This window comes from Leucopleurus acutus (assembly GCF_964270905.1).
Source record: "Leucopleurus acutus genome assembly, chromosome: 9".
Lineage (NCBI taxonomy): Eukaryota > Metazoa > Chordata > Mammalia > Artiodactyla > Delphinidae > Leucopleurus > Leucopleurus acutus.
The window spans coordinates 97,661,515-97,679,170 of NC_139144.1; the positions used below are offsets into that span (position 1 = coordinate 97,661,515).

Here is a 17,656-nt window from a genome sequence, read left to right on the forward strand (position 1 = left end):
ATTTAAGTTTATTAAAAAATTTTCAAAGTAATACATGCACAAGGTAAAAAATTAAATAGTACAGAAGGACTTAAAATGAAAAACACAGTTTCCCACCCCACCCTTTTAACCCTAGTCCCATACCCTAGAGGCAATGCATTTAACAATTTCTATTTTTAGATATTCTGTTAACTAACTTCCTAACATTAAATAACGTTTGAACAATAATTTCTTGACTTATTAACTTTAGACAATCTTTAATAATCCCCCATTACAAAAGATAAGGATTTAACTTACACTATTCCCACCTTTCATTTGCCTATCCTTTTCCAAATTTTTGATAGATGTCATTTTTAATACTTCTATTGGTTTATAGTTTTGAACAGTAACAATCCTTTAGTCCTTGTTCCATTAACTGTAGACTTTATCTTTTCATCCCCATTTGGAATAGGTAAGTAATTCTACTCTTCCCTCCACCTCTCTTCCCCCAACTAATTCTCAACCTCTTTCTGCTTTCTTTTTCCTTTTCAGGATTACTTTCCCTTTTATTTCTGAATAAAAGATTAAGCCTCTCGTGTTTTACCTATAGGCTGATCAGAACACTGAATACCAATCAATAGTATCTACATTATTTTGGCTTTGTAAATACTGTTTACTGGGAGCTAAGTAGAAGCTAGGATATTTTCTTCCAAACATAACCAATGTCATGTTTCCTGTGTCACTTGAAATGAAATGTACCTACTGCCAATATCAAAATGAGTCTCTTCTTACATTCCATGATTTTTTTTATTATTGTCTCATAATTGAACCTGAATTTGACATTTTTGTTTTGTTCTCTTGTTTACTAAAGAATGTATCTCCTCCATATTCTCAAACACTCCAGCTTCTCAAGGATATCTATGGCACAGAATGCATGTTCTCCCCAGAGAGCCTGAGACTGTGTACTCTCATCTGAAATGGGTCTCTTGGATAACTGTCACTCTAGAGTGAGCCATCCTATTGGATAACTGTCACTCTGGAGTGAGCCTTCCTATTGGATAACTGTCACTCTGAAGTGAGCCTTCCTGTTGGATAATGGTCACTCTGGAGTGTGCCATCCTATTGGATAACTGTCACTCTGGAGTGAGCTATCCTATTGGATAATGGTCACTCTGGAGTGAGCTATCCTATTGGATAATGGTCACTCTGGAGTCAGCCATCCTGGATGAGGTCCACTGTTTTCTGGATTCCATTTCTTTCTCTTTCCCGATTTTCATTCTCATTTTGCTGGAGAACTTCCTCAGTAGGTGAGAGAGAACTTCCTTTCCAGGTGCTAAGAGGGTAGACTTTCTGAAAACTCGCATGTCGGAAAATTCCTTTCGACTTGACTCTTGACAGTTTGGCTTGCTATGGAGTTCTGGGTACAAAGATTTTCCATGTGTGACGACACTTCTCTATTGGCTTCTAGCATTGTGTTGATGATGAAAAATCGGCTCCCAGTCTAGTTCTCATCCCTTTTTAGTTGAGCTAATTATGATGACCTAATTTTATTTTTTTCTCTTGGCACTTTCAGTATCTTCGCTCTATCCTTAATATATATCCAAAATTTCACAAGATTATGTCTAGATGTAGGTTGTATAGGGTCCTCTCAATTTGGAGACTTATTTCTGTTCAATTTTCTTTTCTTCACAATATTTCCTGTGTTCTCTCTTCCAGAAACTCGTAACAGTTAGATATTGTCTGTGTCTCTTTCCTCTCTTTATATTTTCTATTTCTTTTTGCTCTATATCTAGGGAGATTCCCTCAACCTTATTTTACAGCCTGTCTACTAAATATTTTTGGCAGTCCTATTTCAATTTAAGGGCTCCTCTTATTTTCAGGGTTTTCCCTTTCTTTGTAGCATCCTGTTTTTTATCTTACAAATGCACCTTAGATGTTTCCGAAGATATTTAAGTCATTTTCTTCCATGTTAACTGTTGCCCCTAGAGTCTGTTATATTTTTCAAATCTCCTGATTGTTTATTTTTCTCACATGCTGCTCCCCTGGTCCCTCCCCCAACCCCTACCCCTAAGGCTCAATGTCTGGGAATTCCCAGCTGACCATTTGCATTGAAGAATCAGTATAACTTTTTATAGGAGTTGCTGTGGGTTCCCTCTGCCATTGTGTGGTCTGTCTGCTTCTCCAGTAAGCCTTTCTGTGACTAAAAGCACTTGGTTACTTGAGTAGGGATCTCAGCCATCTGTAGAGAACTAACTGCTAGGGGCTCACTTTTCTCCCCAGAAGAGAAATTTATTTTGGAGCACCAACTCCTACCTTTCCTCAAGCAGTTTATTCGATTCCTTTACACAAACAACAACAATAAACAACAACAACAACAACAACAGACTTAACAGAAACCAGTGGTAGGTTGCCTGTATTCTGTGCAAAGGTTGGGGTAGAATGAGATGGGGTTCAATTTCACAACTGACATAATTCTTCAGCAGACAGACTTTTCAGGTGCCCAAATCTCTTTGGGGTTACATGTTCAGATCAGCTTATATTCCGTCTGAAAGGAGCTGCACTCTTTCATTATCACTTCTTCCACTTTCTCTCTTCCAGAAATGTGTTGAGATCTTCTTCACTTATAACCAAATTCCTTCAGTTTTCTTTGCTGAGATGTGTCAATTCTCTTTTACATTTCTTGACTTCGGTTTCAGTGGGGCCTGGGGAGGGAGGGAAGTAAACTTACATGTTCAGTTCATCATCTTAAATTCAAAGTCCCATTGGAAGCTTTTAGACAGGGGAGTGACATGGATAACTCGATATTTTTAAAAGGTCCCCGGGGCTGTACTGCTGAAAATGGACTAAGGAGGGCAAGAGTGGGTCTAAAAATTGTTCTAAATGACTGAGGATCTAATTTCCTTTCTGAAAACATACAGTGTCTGAGACTTTTGGGAGTCAGACACTTTACCAAAATAGCCCATCGTTCAAAATCCAATCAGTGCCCTGGAGATAAGGACTGAAACCCGAAGATCCCGGAACCCAGATGACTGGGACCGTACTAAAGGGACCATCCCAGCACTGTCCATCGGGAGCACCTCAGGAGCCTACCTCAAAGTCTTCCTTTGAACTGGCATTTGGGGTAAACAAAAGGACTTTCTGTTCTGATAAAATTAGATGAGAGCTAAGTAAAAACAGCCAAAGTGCTGGCGAGGAGGGACATAAAGTTCCTTCTGTTTGCTGGTGCATTTCTTCATTTCCTCATTTATTTGCTTGTTCAAAGCACTGTAGTTACTAAAACTCATTTGTATTCAGAACGCCTGGGTTCAGATCCCAGATCTATCACTTATTACCAATAAAGGCTCAGGCAATTTACCCAATCTCCATAAAATTCAGTTCACTCATTTGAAAAATGGGAGCTGTTCAGTTTCCATTCCATAGGTTACTGTGAAGATTAAATGAAACAGTCTATATACTTGGCACATACTCAACAACCCACTAATTGATAGCAATTATTTTCAATGCTGAATGAATATTTAACATCTATGTTTGAAGTACCTGGATGATGGATACTCATGAAATAAGGGAAAATAATTCTAGTATTAAGAAATGACACAATAAAAGAATCGAAAGAAAAACATTGTCTAGGTCAAATCTTATTGTCTGTGCATCCATCCAATTCCCAATTAAGCAAATAAAACAGTGCATTAAAGCAACTAAATCAAAAGACGTGAGCTAAAGGAAAACTGGCTGGATGTACACAGCATTAATCCTGGAGCCCCAACTCTAGCTGAAACTACGAAGAATTGGGAGGTTCTGAATAAGATTGGAAGAAAAGTTAAAAATCTCTGAATGTACTGTAATTAAATGAAATTTGGGTCAGTTGCATCCAGTTATCTTGTTCCAGTGTAAAGGTTCTATTTGTGCATGGACTTTATCTGCCAAACAGCGACAGGAATCTGTGTCACTGCGGAAATACAAACACCATCACTCAGCCGGATGCTCCTTGTTTGCTAAGGATGAACATCCTCATGGAATTGTTCTGGTTTACAAGCGACTTCCACTCTTAATCAAAGAAGGGATTTTACCTGAAAGATGGAATTGAAGAAGGAGACCAAACCCCAAGCAGCTTTTAAAACCCCACTATAAATACAGAGACCTTCCTTTAGATCATAGGGCAATATACCAGAATCCTTTCAGAGTCAGTGTATAAAAGTGTAGGATGGGATAGGGTTAATTCACTGCATCTGTAAATGCCATCTGAAAGTGCAGTCCTGATCTAAAATGATACTGAGTTCATTTGACAGTGACAGTGGCAGCTGACAGTTTCTCAGTACCTACTAAATGCCAGGTACTGTCACTTTTAGAGGCACTAAAATTTAATCCTCACAATAGTCCTATGAAATAGATCCCATTTTATAGATGAGGAAATTGAGTCACAGAGAAGTTCAGGAGCTTGCCCAGAGTCGTATAACTGACTGGTGAAAGAACCAGAACTTGGATGTGATAAGTCAACTGTGAGAGATGATGACCTTAACCCCTGGGCTGTGGGAGGAGAATGGGGAGTAGGAAACTCACTACTCTGTGGACCATCATGAAATAAAACCACCCCTTAGAGTGCATGCCCAGTATCCACACTCCTCAGAATAATCGGTCTGTCTTCACCCACAACCCTGTGAGGCAGGGATCTTTACCCTCACCTTACACACAAAGAAATGGGAGTTCAGAGATAAAACGACTTTCCCAAGAGCTAACCCTAGTTATGGGCTCTTCGCAATACACCAGACAGCTTTTGGAAAACTACCCAAGACATAAAAATATGAGTCATCAGGGAGCTGTCTGAATATCATGGTAAATTAGTATTTCAGTTGGGTTTTATGGTCAGGTTTTTGGGGAAATGATCAAAATAAAAGCCCAGGGAGTCCCCAGGGTGAGAGCCACCCTCTACGGGCTATGGCCCACGATGGAGAACCAAGGGCTGGCATAGGAGCAGGGGCCAAAGCTCTCAGCACTGGCCCAGCACAGGGTCAGGAGGGCATCTGATGGCTGAGAGCAGAGGAACGAGCTCATAAACAGAAGGCTTTGCTCCTGAGGAATTATGATTCCACTTTTTTCTGTGTTCTGAACCCACTCCCCAGAGATATGACTAAGATCTAGGGGCAGTGAGCTTGGGCGGGCAAGGCTAGAACCTAAGAGACAGAGGTCGAGGAGTGAATCCCCATCTCTGCCTAACTCCCCAAACCTCTCTACCTGCCACCTCGCTGGGCACTCCTTACATCTGTGTGAGGAGGTACAATTTCATAATATTTTCCTTCCACTCAGGCAGATAGGCCAGGCTGGTTGCCACTTCCTTCTGGATCGGCCAGGCCCAGGCCTCAAAGAACGGAGCCAGGTTCTTCTGCACTTGGTGGGAGAACATCTTCACCCACAGATTCATTTTGTCGACATTGTCTGTGGGCAAGTTGGTCTGGTTCCTATACTCAGTGAAGAGACGGATGAACGGCTCCCACCCAAAGGCCTCCTGGAGCTGGAAAGAGAAGGAAGGAGGAGGATGAGACATCTGATCTACAAGAGACCCAACAAATACTCTAAATGAGTTAACGCGTTTCACCCCTTAAACACCAGTTTCATGTCTATCACTGGCCCTCTGCTGTTTCACCTGCCAGCCTCACGTGCTACTCTCATGTTCTGACGACGAGAAGGGCCTCTGAGCCGGCACAGGGCTCAACACAAAGCAGACACTCGAGACAGCTGTGGTGAAAACTGTAGGATTTACTACCAATGTCATTACTCACCTATCTCACTAGACCATGAAAGTAGTCACAGGATATTACACGAGGATTTAAAATTGGTTGAAGTGAAAAAATCCACTGTTTTTCATAGTTGCAAAGTTAAACCCCAACAATTAGGGAACTCCCAGCCGTATCCTGACATAATCCACACTAACTGTAGGTCTATGTCAATTTGCAAGGCGACCAAAAACGGCCTTTGGGAGAAAAGGTGAGTCCAGTAGAAGCAGAAGACAATGTATAGTCTAGGTAGCTAGAATTAAGAGTAAGGCATAATTTTGGGAAAAGGCAGCCATCCCGAGGCTGTTGGAAACAGCCCATGTTAATTTGTTTATTTTTGGCTGTGCTGGGTCTCTGTTGCTGTGCACAGGCTTTCTCTAGTTGCGGCAAGCGGGGGCTACTCTTTGCTGTGGTGTGAGGGCTTCTCATTGCGGTGGCTTCTCTTGTTGTGGAGCGCGGGCTCCGTAGCTGCGGTGCACGGGCTTAGTCGCTCTGTGGCATGTGGGATCTTCCCGGACCACGGCTCGAACCCGTGTCCCCTGCACTGGCACGTGGATTCTTAACCACTGCGCCACCAGGGAAGCAGTTCCAACCTCAACTTGATTTCACAGAGGAGGAACTTCTGTCCCGATGACAAGGTTAAAGCAGTCTCCTAGCAGTGTCATCGTCATTCTTGTGGTGGAGGGGATCTGCAGTGAGAACTCCAGCAGGTGGAAGGGCCAGAATAGAGTGTGGCTGGCCTGAGACTGAGTTCCAGAATCCAAGGTGATGAAACTCTCCACAGTGAGCTGGGAACTGATCCAGGGACCGGGGGGCTGGAACTGGGGTGTTGTGTGATAACTAAAAGGCAAAGGCCACCCCCATGTCCAGTTCAGTGAGGAGACCTGGCTTGCTTATAAGGTGGAAACCGAGGCACAGCCAGGTCATAATAAGAAGACGGTTTACTCACCTAGGGAAAAAACAGCTCCTTTCCCACATATTGTGTGTGTATGTGTGTGTGTGTGTGTGTGTGTGTGTGTGCACGCGCGCGCGTGCGCGCGCAGTTCGGGATGTGTTCAGCCTTAGGGAGCTATTTAAACAGCGCAGTTTGGCTTCAGTCTCAGGTATGTCTAGGTTTAAAGCCAGTGACAGCAACTATATTTGTAGCATCACATTTGCCTCTACCAATTTTTAACCTTTCTCAGTGCTTTCTGTATACTCTCAAAAATCTCTTCAGAGTCCTGGGGTGAAGGGTGGGGCTGAGGCAATTAAGTCCACCTTAGGGCCATGCAAAGTGATGCCCTGAGAAGCATCCTCAACCAGCACCTTCACACCTGGGCGCTGTCAGGACCTCCCCAACCTGGTGTGGGAGGCGGGTCAGCGGGAGGTCCCCCGGGCACCACGCTACCATCTGCTCAGGGTCCCCACTGCGGGGCTCCCACCACCGCCCACACTGGCCCAGCACCTGTAAGTATGTTTCCAGGGCCGTCCACGCGTTCCAGTTTTTCACATTGGGACCCTTGCCCAGGTAGATTCTGACTCTCTTCTCCCGAACTGGGGGCCACAGAGCGATATTGGCTCGTCCTCGAGGGATGCCCAGGACCGTCTCGTGCACATAGACACACCACAGGTTGCAGGTGGCCTCGGTGGTGTGCGGGGGGAACTCCCACTCCTGCCGCTGCTGGTTGCGGCCCAGCTCGTGCACAGGGCCCCACAGCCCCTTGGTTCTGATGAGTTTCTCACTGATAAGCTCCTGCACCGACTCCAGGTGACACATGATGGGGTAGCCTGCGTGCATCCAGCCTGGGGAATGCAGGAGGGGGAAAAGAAGGTTAGAGTGCTCCCCACCCATCTAACAAAATTATTCTCTCTATTGTATCTCCCAAAACACCCAGTCCCCGCTGACCCCATGACTTCCAGAACCCTGTAATGCTCAGAAAGGCAAAACCCAGAGCCTCCCGGGCCTTCCTCCTTACGCTCTCATTCTGTAATAATGCTTTCATCGCCGCTCTGACTGGCTATGGGAGCCGAGGCAGGTTACAGATCGCCGTTCATGTTACTATTCAATTTTTCTGTTTCTCTGAGAGTGCTCTGTCTGTGTGAACCCATCATTATACTCTCTTCTCAAAATTAAGAACTTGCGGTTCTCATTCTTTAGACATGGAATTGCCCACGTCGACACTACCTTATAGTGATCATCTACATAAGCCAAATCTCCAGAGAGATTTCCTTGGTTCTTTAATTTCTATACACCCTTCATTTTTCAGGCCTCTTGACCTGCTGGCAAAGATCTCTTTATTCAGTGCTTTCTCCCAACACCTGTGACCTAGGAAGAGGCCCTCGGTCGGTTTTATCCACTCCTTGAAGTCCCCTGATGGAAGTCTGAAAACCCAGCATGTATTTTCTGCACCATTCCCACTGTTTGATAACATCTCTTGACTAAAACTGTTACATATTTTAACATACTGTGTACATATAGTTCTACGGCCTGCTTTTTATGTGTCATATAACCTCATCATATTTCCTTATGCCATCAAAAGATCACTTTAAATGTCTTCCTTAATGTCCACTGAAGGTATACACAATACATTACTGAACCATTCCATAACTGTTGGGCACTTAGGTAGTTTCCAATGTTTTGTTGGGGGACACAGCGAGTCTTTTTTTTTTTTTTTTGACGCATTTTTTTCCCTTTCCATTTAAATAGCAAGGATTACATTTTATATGCCTTGCCATAAGAACATTTCTACCCTGCTGGCTGCCCACTGCATGGCTGTTGCAAGAAGGAAGGCCCTAAGGGGGGGCAGCATGCACAGAGGTTCGCCCCAGGCACCCACCGACTGAGATCTGCACGTCGGCAACGATCCTCTGAGGCAGACGCAGGGGGAAAGGCTCAGCCCCTAGCCGGGCCACGGCCTGCATCACCTCGTCCCAGAGGCGTAGCAGCGGCTCAGGGTTCTCCAGAGTGCGAAGGTTTGCGGTTGGCACCGTCAAGATGATGTTGTCTGTAGCCAGCTCTCCCCAGGGACCTGGATTCTCCTGGATACGCCTCTTCCATTCCTCCTGGGATGTCTCCCCTGGAAGACAGGCCACAGCGCTTGAAACTTGTTTTCCCAAATCCCTGACATTAACACGTTCAACTTGCACCCCAGCAGGAGAACACCAATGCCATGAACAACCACATACCTGGTCTATCCTTCGTCTACAAAGGTCCCATGGATGGGATACGGTTTGGTCTTTATCCCCTCAGCCTCAAAGCTGACTGTAAGGAAGCTTCCCTCCCTTCCCTCCACCAATCCGAATCTCCCTCTTCCCATACCAGGCAGCCCCAGGTGACCTCCTCACCCCCAGCTCTCCCTGTCCCTCGGGCTCGCTCCAGGGCGTCCACTCACCTAGCCTGTAGTAGGGAGCATGCACAGCCCCTTTAACCGTGACAGGCACGGAGCCCAGCTTGCTGCCCTGCGGCACAATGATGTACAGGAGGCCCCCCCAGAGGCAGGTTATCGACTTCGTGGGCTTGTCCAGGCAGCAGCGGTTAATCACAAGGGGGCCTCGGAACAGCTTGCTGGCCCTGGTCAGGTCATCGGTGTGGCAGCCAATCTGCACCTGGAGCAGAGAGACCCCCACGTAGTGACCCTGGGGCATGCACGAGCCAAAGGGGAGAGCGCCCAGGACATGGGGACAGGAAGGGTCACGGGGCCATGACCCTAGGCAAGTCCAGGCATCCCACCATTTATAAGCCCTGTGCGCTAAACCCACGAAATTGTATCATCCCTCAAGGTCGTATGGACCAGATCGTGTAAATTCACTCTCGGGGCGGGTCAAACAGCTCCACAAAGGGTCACGCTGAGACGCTAATGTCGGGGCACCGGGTGTGGCCCAGATGCTAATTCTGAGGTGGGCGACTCCCACACAGAGTCCCTTGCTGTCTCTGTAACAGCCAGAATCCTAGGCTGCCTATTCCCCCGTGGTGATTCTGGCTTTGGGAAGGGGCAGAGGGGATCCTGCCTTTTGACCTGAGAGGCCCAGTGGGAGAAAACGTGACCGGCTGAGTGGAAGATTGACTCAGTTCCACCTGTTCTCCCAGGCCCCTATCCCTGCGCCAGTGGAGCCACCCCTGTCCTCAGAGGCATCCTGGGACTGCTCTCCCAGGTTTATGCTAAACAAGTTCCGGGACAGATACAGGCACAAAACAGACGCTAACCATCACGATGACCCACAAGGGGGATAGAGCAGGACGGCAGCTTAACGTTGTGAATACGGTGTGTGCATGTGAAAGTGACAGAGCTGACGTGGACCGGGCAAGCTAGGAGCAGTGTATGGTGTCACAGGGAAGAAGCCGGAGTCAGAAGGACCTCATGCTTTGATGTGAAATGTACACGGGATGGAACGTGGAGTAAGATTTATTGGACCGTGTGCTAGGGCACCAGCCATCTGGTACCTTTCTTATTCCCCACTCTATGACGTAAGTTAAAAGCACAAAACTTGAGCCAGAAGCTGGTTAGGTTTGAGTCCTGGGCGCTGAAATGTATCAAATCCATACATTTCAATCAATCAGTTAGCTGTTCTGCACCTTAGCTGCTCCATCCTAGGCAACTAAGGGGGTAGAAGTACATGCCCTTAGTGCCAGCTGGTTTTGTAGGAAGGTCAGGTGAGATGCCCACTATGAAAGCAAGAGCATCTGGCTTCCGTATTTGCGTTCCACGTTCTGTGGTGAGATGGGGCATGCCTTACCTTCAGGTCAGCAGAGGCAGCGGCTTCAGGCAGCGAGACCTCTATAATTTGCCTCCCGGGTATGTAGAGCCCGGTGCTCATCCAGCAATACCTGGTGCCTGCCGAAAGCAAAGGAAGAGTAGACGTTACCCTTCCTCCGTGATTCCATCGCCACCCAGCTTCCAGAGTCCCTTCACGAGCTCTGCACATCTTCCTGCCTCCGTGCTGCCCTGGCTCTACTCTTCCAAACATCACCTAAAACCTCAACCCCCATCTCCTTGAGAGTGCACGGCAGAGGACGGAGATGACCTCCTGGGGGTGATCAGATCTGGAGCTGAGCTGCTGAAGTCATCACGACCCATTGCCCTCCAGTTCCCACCCGCCAGGCTCCCACCCCTCATTCCTTACCTGGATTGTTGCAGTTGACCTCAACAGTGATAGGAGATTCCGAGGGGCGCAGGTAGGGGCTGCTGTACATATCCTCAATTTCTGGGACTAACAGAGAGAGGTCGCTTCCAGAGTGGGCCAGCCCAGTGGCCAGGGAGAGCATAGCACCCCTGCAGCAGTCGTTGATGACAGGGTTCTCTCGGGTCGCTACTGGGAGCCGATAGCGACTCAGCAGCTTCCTCAGGAGCCGATGCACCGACATGTAGGCAGGGATCTCCTCTGCGGGGATCTGCAGGAAGGCTGCGCCATCCGGTCCCAGCTTTGCCAACCAGCCCTTCTCCACGTTCCCTCTCTTCCTGCCCATTATAACCTGGAACTCGGCCAGGGTGGAACGAAAGTGATAGGTCCTTATCCCTGCCTTAGGAGTACGAAAGGGCCCAGGGTTGAGGCTTTGGCTGGTGATGCTAATGCCAAAGGGGTTGAGGAGGAGGTTTCCTGGGAACCGAGCCAAAGGCGACACTCCTGGGTTCTTGAAGGCCCACCACCAGGCTTGGGCTCCAACAAACAGGCCCCCGCCCTCTGCTACAAACTCCTGCAGCTCCTTGACTCCCACATCACTCACGGGCTCAAAGCAATAGACACTGGCATCGCTGGTCAGATTGGGCTCAATGCTGCTGTCTATGCCCCCCACTGCAAGCAGCCCACTCAGAGTCCTCAGTTCTGTCTGCACCACGACCTTGCCTCTGCGGCCCGCGTCCAGCCAGCGCACAGCATTGAGCAGAAAGGGGCCCAGTTTACCAACGGTGAAAAGGACCTTGTGGCCAGTCACGACCACCCGGCCCCGGCCGTAGCGGGCAGCCGCTATGACACAGCCATGGTAGGAATCTAGCCCCAGGGGAAAGGCTAAAGCCCCGTGCACTAGCAGCTGGGACGGGAAACAGTCCGAGTTGCTGATGTCCAGCTCAGAAATCCCGTGCAGGAGTTCATCTCTGTCCTCGGAGAGATCGTCTTCACAACTGCAAAAGACACACGTGTTCTCTATTACAAAGCGCTCAGAACAGCACCCAGCACATAGCAAGTGTCAGACTTACTAATACCATTTTTAGCTCTTACACGGGAACTGGGAGAACAAAGTGGGCAGACCTGGCCTCACTGGGTACGGAGACTTGTTGGAGGGAAGACAGAGACACTCAGCATTAATTCTGCTCTTTCTCTGTGTGCAAACCCTCCAAAGGATATCTCGAAAGAAGTCCTGCTGGGCGTACCCAATACCGTATCTTAAATATACTGGGTTTAAGTGTTTGTTTCAGCCTTTTAAACACTATACAAAGAACTGAATGGAAAATCATGGTTTCATTCTTATAAGGAGGCTTGTTTATAATTTCATGCATCGAATTTTCTACAAATAAAGTCAACAGAGAGCTGAGTCAGTCAGTGGCGTTAGTGAAGAATCACTATTATCTCAAAAGGTGGGGCAGGGAGCTGACCGGCCTCAGCTCTAGTGGGACCCTCCTGTTACGTGAACCCAACGCCTACACCCAGAATCCCACACATTCGTTGCCGGCCCAACAGGGGTGATACACATCTGTGCTATAAGGTTTTTCTCATCACCACCTGTTCCTATCTAAGGGTAACAAACTCCTATAAGACTTTCCCCAAATGGGGGAAGCAGCCCCAGGTAGTGGGATTATGAGGGGGTAAGAGGTAGAGTGATCTCTAAGCTTGAGGTCCCAGAGCTGGTTAAGTCACTCTCGTTAGGTAAATCTCTGGCAACCGTATGGTCAGAGGCAGTTGTAAGGAAACACTGAAAAATTTACAGTATTTGTGTTGTACTCTCTGTGGTTGGCAGAGCTGTAATTAACTGATGGGGAAACTATAGTCCTCTTAGCAGCTACATACCTTTCCTGAAGATAAAGGTATCACCCTACAAGATGACTCTCCACCTCCTTGAAGCACTAGCCATTAAAATCATTCAACTAGCTGTTCGTGCCCTGATTCCAAATTTACCAAACAACCTTGTGATAATAATAGTACTTCCCAGGATCATCTGCCTAAAGAAAGAAGTCACTGGCCAGGAAAACCAAAATCTTCTATTTTTTTGTGACATTTATATTTCTCTAGCAACATCCTAGTATATCTTTAATTTGCTGATTCTAAAGCAAAAACATTCATTTTTAAATTTAAGTACTTTATGCATACAAAATTAAATAGAAAATGTTTTAGTTCTTTTTTTTAAATAGATCTTTATTGAAGGTGTGGCACATATATACAATGTAATATTACTCAGCCATAAAAAGAAACGAAACTGAGTTACTTGTAGTGAGGTGGATGGACCTAGAGTCTGTCATACAGACTGAAGTAAGTCAGAAAGAGAAAAACAAATACCGTATGCTAACGCATATATATGGAATCTAAAAAAGAAAAAAAGGTTATGAAAAACCTAGGGGCAGGACAGGAATAATGACACAGATGTAGAGAATGGACTTGAGGGCTTGGAGTGGGGCGGGGAAGCTGGGGTGAAGTGAGAGTAGCATCGACATATATATACTACTGAATGTAAAATAGTTGGCTGGTGGGAAGCAGCAGCATAGCACGGGGAGATTAGCTCGGTGCTTTGTGTTTTAGTTCTTATCACGAGTTCTGTTCATAAATTTCATGCAATTAATTGTTTTACAAGTGTAGTCAGTGAAGAGGTGATTTACATTGGTATCAAGGTTTGTACATTAGCCTGTTACGACAAGATGAGCAATACTGAATGTGCAAAGTTGAGACCCAGACACTGCGTCACTAGCAGGACCCTAGATGCTCCCTGCTGAGTCGGAAGCATTGTCAGAGACGTGTCTGTTATTTCTGACAGCCATGGCTTATATGCAGGGGGAGATAAATGTTTCATAAAAAAACTTGAATTGGATTTTTACTTTTCTTTTCCCTCTCTGTTCTGAAATGAAACAAAAGTTATTTAAAAAAAGACAATAAAATCATGATAGCACTAGATTCACTATATTTCAAGAAGGGTGCAATCAGCAAGCTGGGACAGGAGGAATTTATAGGAAATATAAATCAAATGAAATCAGATTGATCAGAAACCCAAGAGAACAGAAGAGTCTGTAACTGCACATGTGTGAAAGAGAAGATCAAGAAAACAAAAGAACAGGGATTAATCATCATTTGTGAAAACAGCTATCCTTCCTTGCCTTGTTCTCAATCTCAGGGTATTTCACCATTAAGTATGTTCTTAGCTATAGGTTTTTCAAAGAGGACTCATCACACTGAAGAAGTTCCCTTTTATTTCTAGTTAGCTGAAATTTTGTCATGATTTGACACTGAATTTTGTCAAAGGTTTTTTTTGGTCTGTGTACATCTATTGAATATATATGGTTTTTCTCATTTTTTCTGTATTAACAGAATAATTAATTTGATATTTGAATGTTAAACCAGCCAAGCATTCCTAGAATAAGCCTTACTTGGTCATGATGTAGTATCCTTTTTATATATTGCAGTCTACTTATTTTATTAAGAATTTTTGTATCTATGTTCATGAGGGACATTGTTCTGTAGTTTTCTTGTCTTGCAATGTCTTTTTCTGGTTTTAGCATCAGAGAAATAATGTTTTAATAAGTTACAAAAACTTTCCTCTCCTCTTATTTTCTGAAAGAGTTCATGTAGCGTTAGCATCAAAAAAGATACAGTCCAAACTGTAAGCAGTGATTACCTCTGGGAAGAATTAGTAAGAGGCAGAGGTGGAGGACGAAGATCTTTCACTTTTTACTTTGTATACTTTGGGACTATTTCTCTTTTTTCCAGTAAGCATATTATTTTGAAATTGAAAAAAGGAAAATGTGCATAAAAAGGAAAACTGAATTGTGACTTAGCAATTTCTCTTCTAAAGTGGCATATCTTCCCACTTGAATTCACTCTCTAAAAACTTCTAGTTTATTTTGTGAGAACCAGTTAATACAATTCTTCTATACATGGCTAGGACTGTAGTAAGATGCTCAGAGTTAGGTAGGTATGCCCACCCCATCTCGCAGGGCCATGACCCTGACCAGCATCTGCAGTTAGCATTCTATCTATCCTAGCAATGACCTCCAAAGACTTGTGGATCCTTGTTACAAATAAGCTTATTAATATCTGTTGAGGTATTTTTGTTCTCCAAACTTGGGGAGTCACATACACGTTGATTATCTTCAGGAATTTGGCAGTTCTCTTGTTGCATTTCAGCTCATTTGAAGTAGTCAATTTTCAAAATCCTGAAATCTTCATAATCTGAAATTCAAAGACTTTTCTATATAATATCCCTTGGCCATCTTTCAAAATGAAGTAGAAATGTCTATATACATTTATATATGTGTGTGTATATATATACATACGGCATCAATTTAGATAACGTTTGCCAATTCAGGTTTCACAGGGGTGAAGGAATTTGGAGGAATTCCTCCAAAGGAATTTGGAGCATGTGGACATTTCAGAGCATGACCACTGTTCGACATGCTTTTCTCTGCATCTCTGATGACCGTGAATATACAGGGATTACTGAAGACTGAAAACCAGTCTCAGTGGAGTAATGGCTGACATGAGGGCAAGGACCTTCTACTCCAGCACTTCCCATTTAGAGGGAGAAAGAGAGTTGAAAGCACACGCTAAGGTCACGGCGTGCAGTTGCTGGCAGCAAGCCCAGGTTTCCAGGTTCTACCGAACCTTGATATCACAAGCCCTCTTCCTACAACAGTTACTTGGTATTTGTGACTTCCTCCAGGCCTGGTTATTGGCGACGTTTCTGCTCTTCTAATTCTCAGATCTTTGGAAATCATTTTTTTGAAATAAGAAATAAAGCCTGAGACATAGCATATACTGAATAAATTGCTGGCTAAATGAATGGATGAATGAACACACATAGAACTAGAACTCTAACAGAAGCCTGAGATTTGTGTTAAAATGAGACAAGGGCCGCCTTAGCCATAAAACAGATTAAACTATTGTGGTTGATTCTCCCCAAACCTCCCTCAGATCGGTTATCTAATGATATGTTTAATCAGCATCAAGTCCCTTTATCGGTAAAGCCAATTCAGTGTCTAGTCCCTGTTTTGTTAAATGTAGAAAGAGGGTAAAACATGGCAATCCATCATGATGCTGCTGCCTCAGTTTGGTGGATGAAGTAGGAAAAATACCAGTTAAAATATCAATAGCTGGGCTTTCCTGGTGGCGCAGTGGTCGAGAGTCCACCTGCCGATGCGGGGGACACGGGTTCGTGCCCCGGTCTGGGAAGATCCCACGTGCTGCGGAGCGGCTGGGCCCGTGAGCCATGGCCGCTGAGCCTGCGCGTCGGGAGCCTGTGCTCCGCAACAGGAGAGGCCACAACAGTGAGAGGCCCGCATACAGCCAAAAAAAAAAAAACATCAATAGCTTATACAACTGGAGAAACGTACGACTTGGGGCAAAGCAGCATAATGGTGGCTGCCAAGTAATTTTCAATGTTTGGAAATGATATTCATGACCTCATACGCTTACACTACCACAGCCTGAAGGCTGATGTCAAAATAATTAAAGTGTTTTAGGTACTTTGAACCTGCTTCTTAATTCATTTAATCCTCACAACCACCCTTAAAGGTAGTCATTATTAATCCTGCTTTAGAGATGAGGCTTACTTACGGCTCAAGGTTTTAGAGCAAAGCACCAGACAGAGCTTGGGAGCTTACTAAATTCGGCCTCCACTAAAATCTGCTTTTCCCAGTAGATAGGAACTCTCTTACTAGAATCTGAGTCTTGAAATGAGGCTGTGTTTATGACAATGGATCCAGTGTTTGTTCAAATGAAATACTTAATAGAAAGCAGGTGGGACTGGTTCTGCATTTAAAGTACAATAGCCATTGCCCTCAGATCTGGAGATAGAGTGGAGACCTCCGAGGATAAGCGGATGGAAGATTAGAAGTTGTTCAGGGAACAGAGTACAGGCAGTGTGGCCACAGAGACAACATGGTGGCCAGCGCTCTGAGTGCAGATCATGGTGCTTTCCAGGCAGGAAGTGAGGGCAGTGACTATGAGACTTGTGTCCTGATATCTGCAGGTATTCTCACCAGGCTAAAAGTAGATCATCTGGTTTTATTATTTAGGGTTTTATTTTTCCATCATAAAATTAGTAACTTCTTCTGATAAAAAACTTCTTCTGATAAAAAACTTCTGATAAAAATCTGATTCATCTTGATAAGACCTGTGGACAGTTTATTCTTAGAAGGTTCATCCTAATATCTTCTTTAGAATTTAATTTAGTAAGAAATGCACAAGTAGCAAGGTTAAAGCTATCTTAATTCACTCTCGCATGTTCAAATGTGGGTTTAAAAATAAATAAGATATTTGGGCAGAGTAACTAAACCCACAGGGACTTTCAATGTGAGCCTGTGATGGAAATAATCTTCCTTCTTGAATTCTAATAGAAGCATGTTGGTGTCTAGTATTGCTGAAAATGCGTTGATGATAATGTTATACAGTATTACATAATTACAAGAACACTAAAGAAAGATCCAAATCTTCAACAGTAGGCAAATGATTAAATAAATGAGGTATATACACTGGCATTTACATAAAATGAATCAAGTATAATTTTAAAGATTACATAGAATGAAGAAGTTTATGAGCAGAATTCAAAATAGCATGTATACTAAGATGACAAGGGAGCAAAATTATGAATGAGTGGGGAAAATAATGTGCAAAGGTGAAAAGAGAGTTGTATTGTGGGTTTATGATTTAATAATTTTAAAATGAAAATAAAAAAATAAGAGATCCAGCAATGTTGAAAAAGTAATCTAAAAGAGTATCCAATGAAGAAGAATCATAATTCAAAAGTACAGTTGACC

The 17,656-nt window shown here is 44.6% G+C and overlaps 1 protein-coding gene across 4 annotated transcripts in view; it reads right to left on the minus strand.

Moving 5' to 3' along the window:
• The window catches only part of TCAF1 (TRPM8 channel associated factor 1), a 46,475-nt gene continuing 28,819 nt past the window's right edge, over positions 1 to 17,656 (minus strand). For 2 of the 4 annotated variants that reach the window (XM_082846604.1, XM_082846603.1), the window contains exons 3-9: positions 10,827 to 11,821; positions 10,440 to 10,537; positions 9,098 to 9,311; positions 8,543 to 8,782; positions 7,171 to 7,508; positions 5,214 to 5,464; positions 1 to 2,660 (exon numbers count right to left, since the gene is read on the minus strand). In XM_082846604.1, the coding sequence (XP_082702730.1) occupies positions 2,651 to 2,660; positions 5,214 to 5,464; positions 7,171 to 7,508; positions 8,543 to 8,782; positions 9,098 to 9,311; positions 10,440 to 10,537; positions 10,827 to 11,821 (2,146 nt within the window). In that variant the 3' untranslated portion in view covers positions 1 to 2,650. Of the gene's footprint in view, positions 2,661 to 5,187; positions 5,465 to 7,170; positions 7,509 to 8,542; positions 8,783 to 9,097; positions 9,312 to 10,439; positions 10,538 to 10,826; positions 11,822 to 17,656 lie in introns of all 4 variants that reach the window. The other 2 variants (XM_082846606.1, XM_082846605.1) reach the window with 1 other exon arrangement.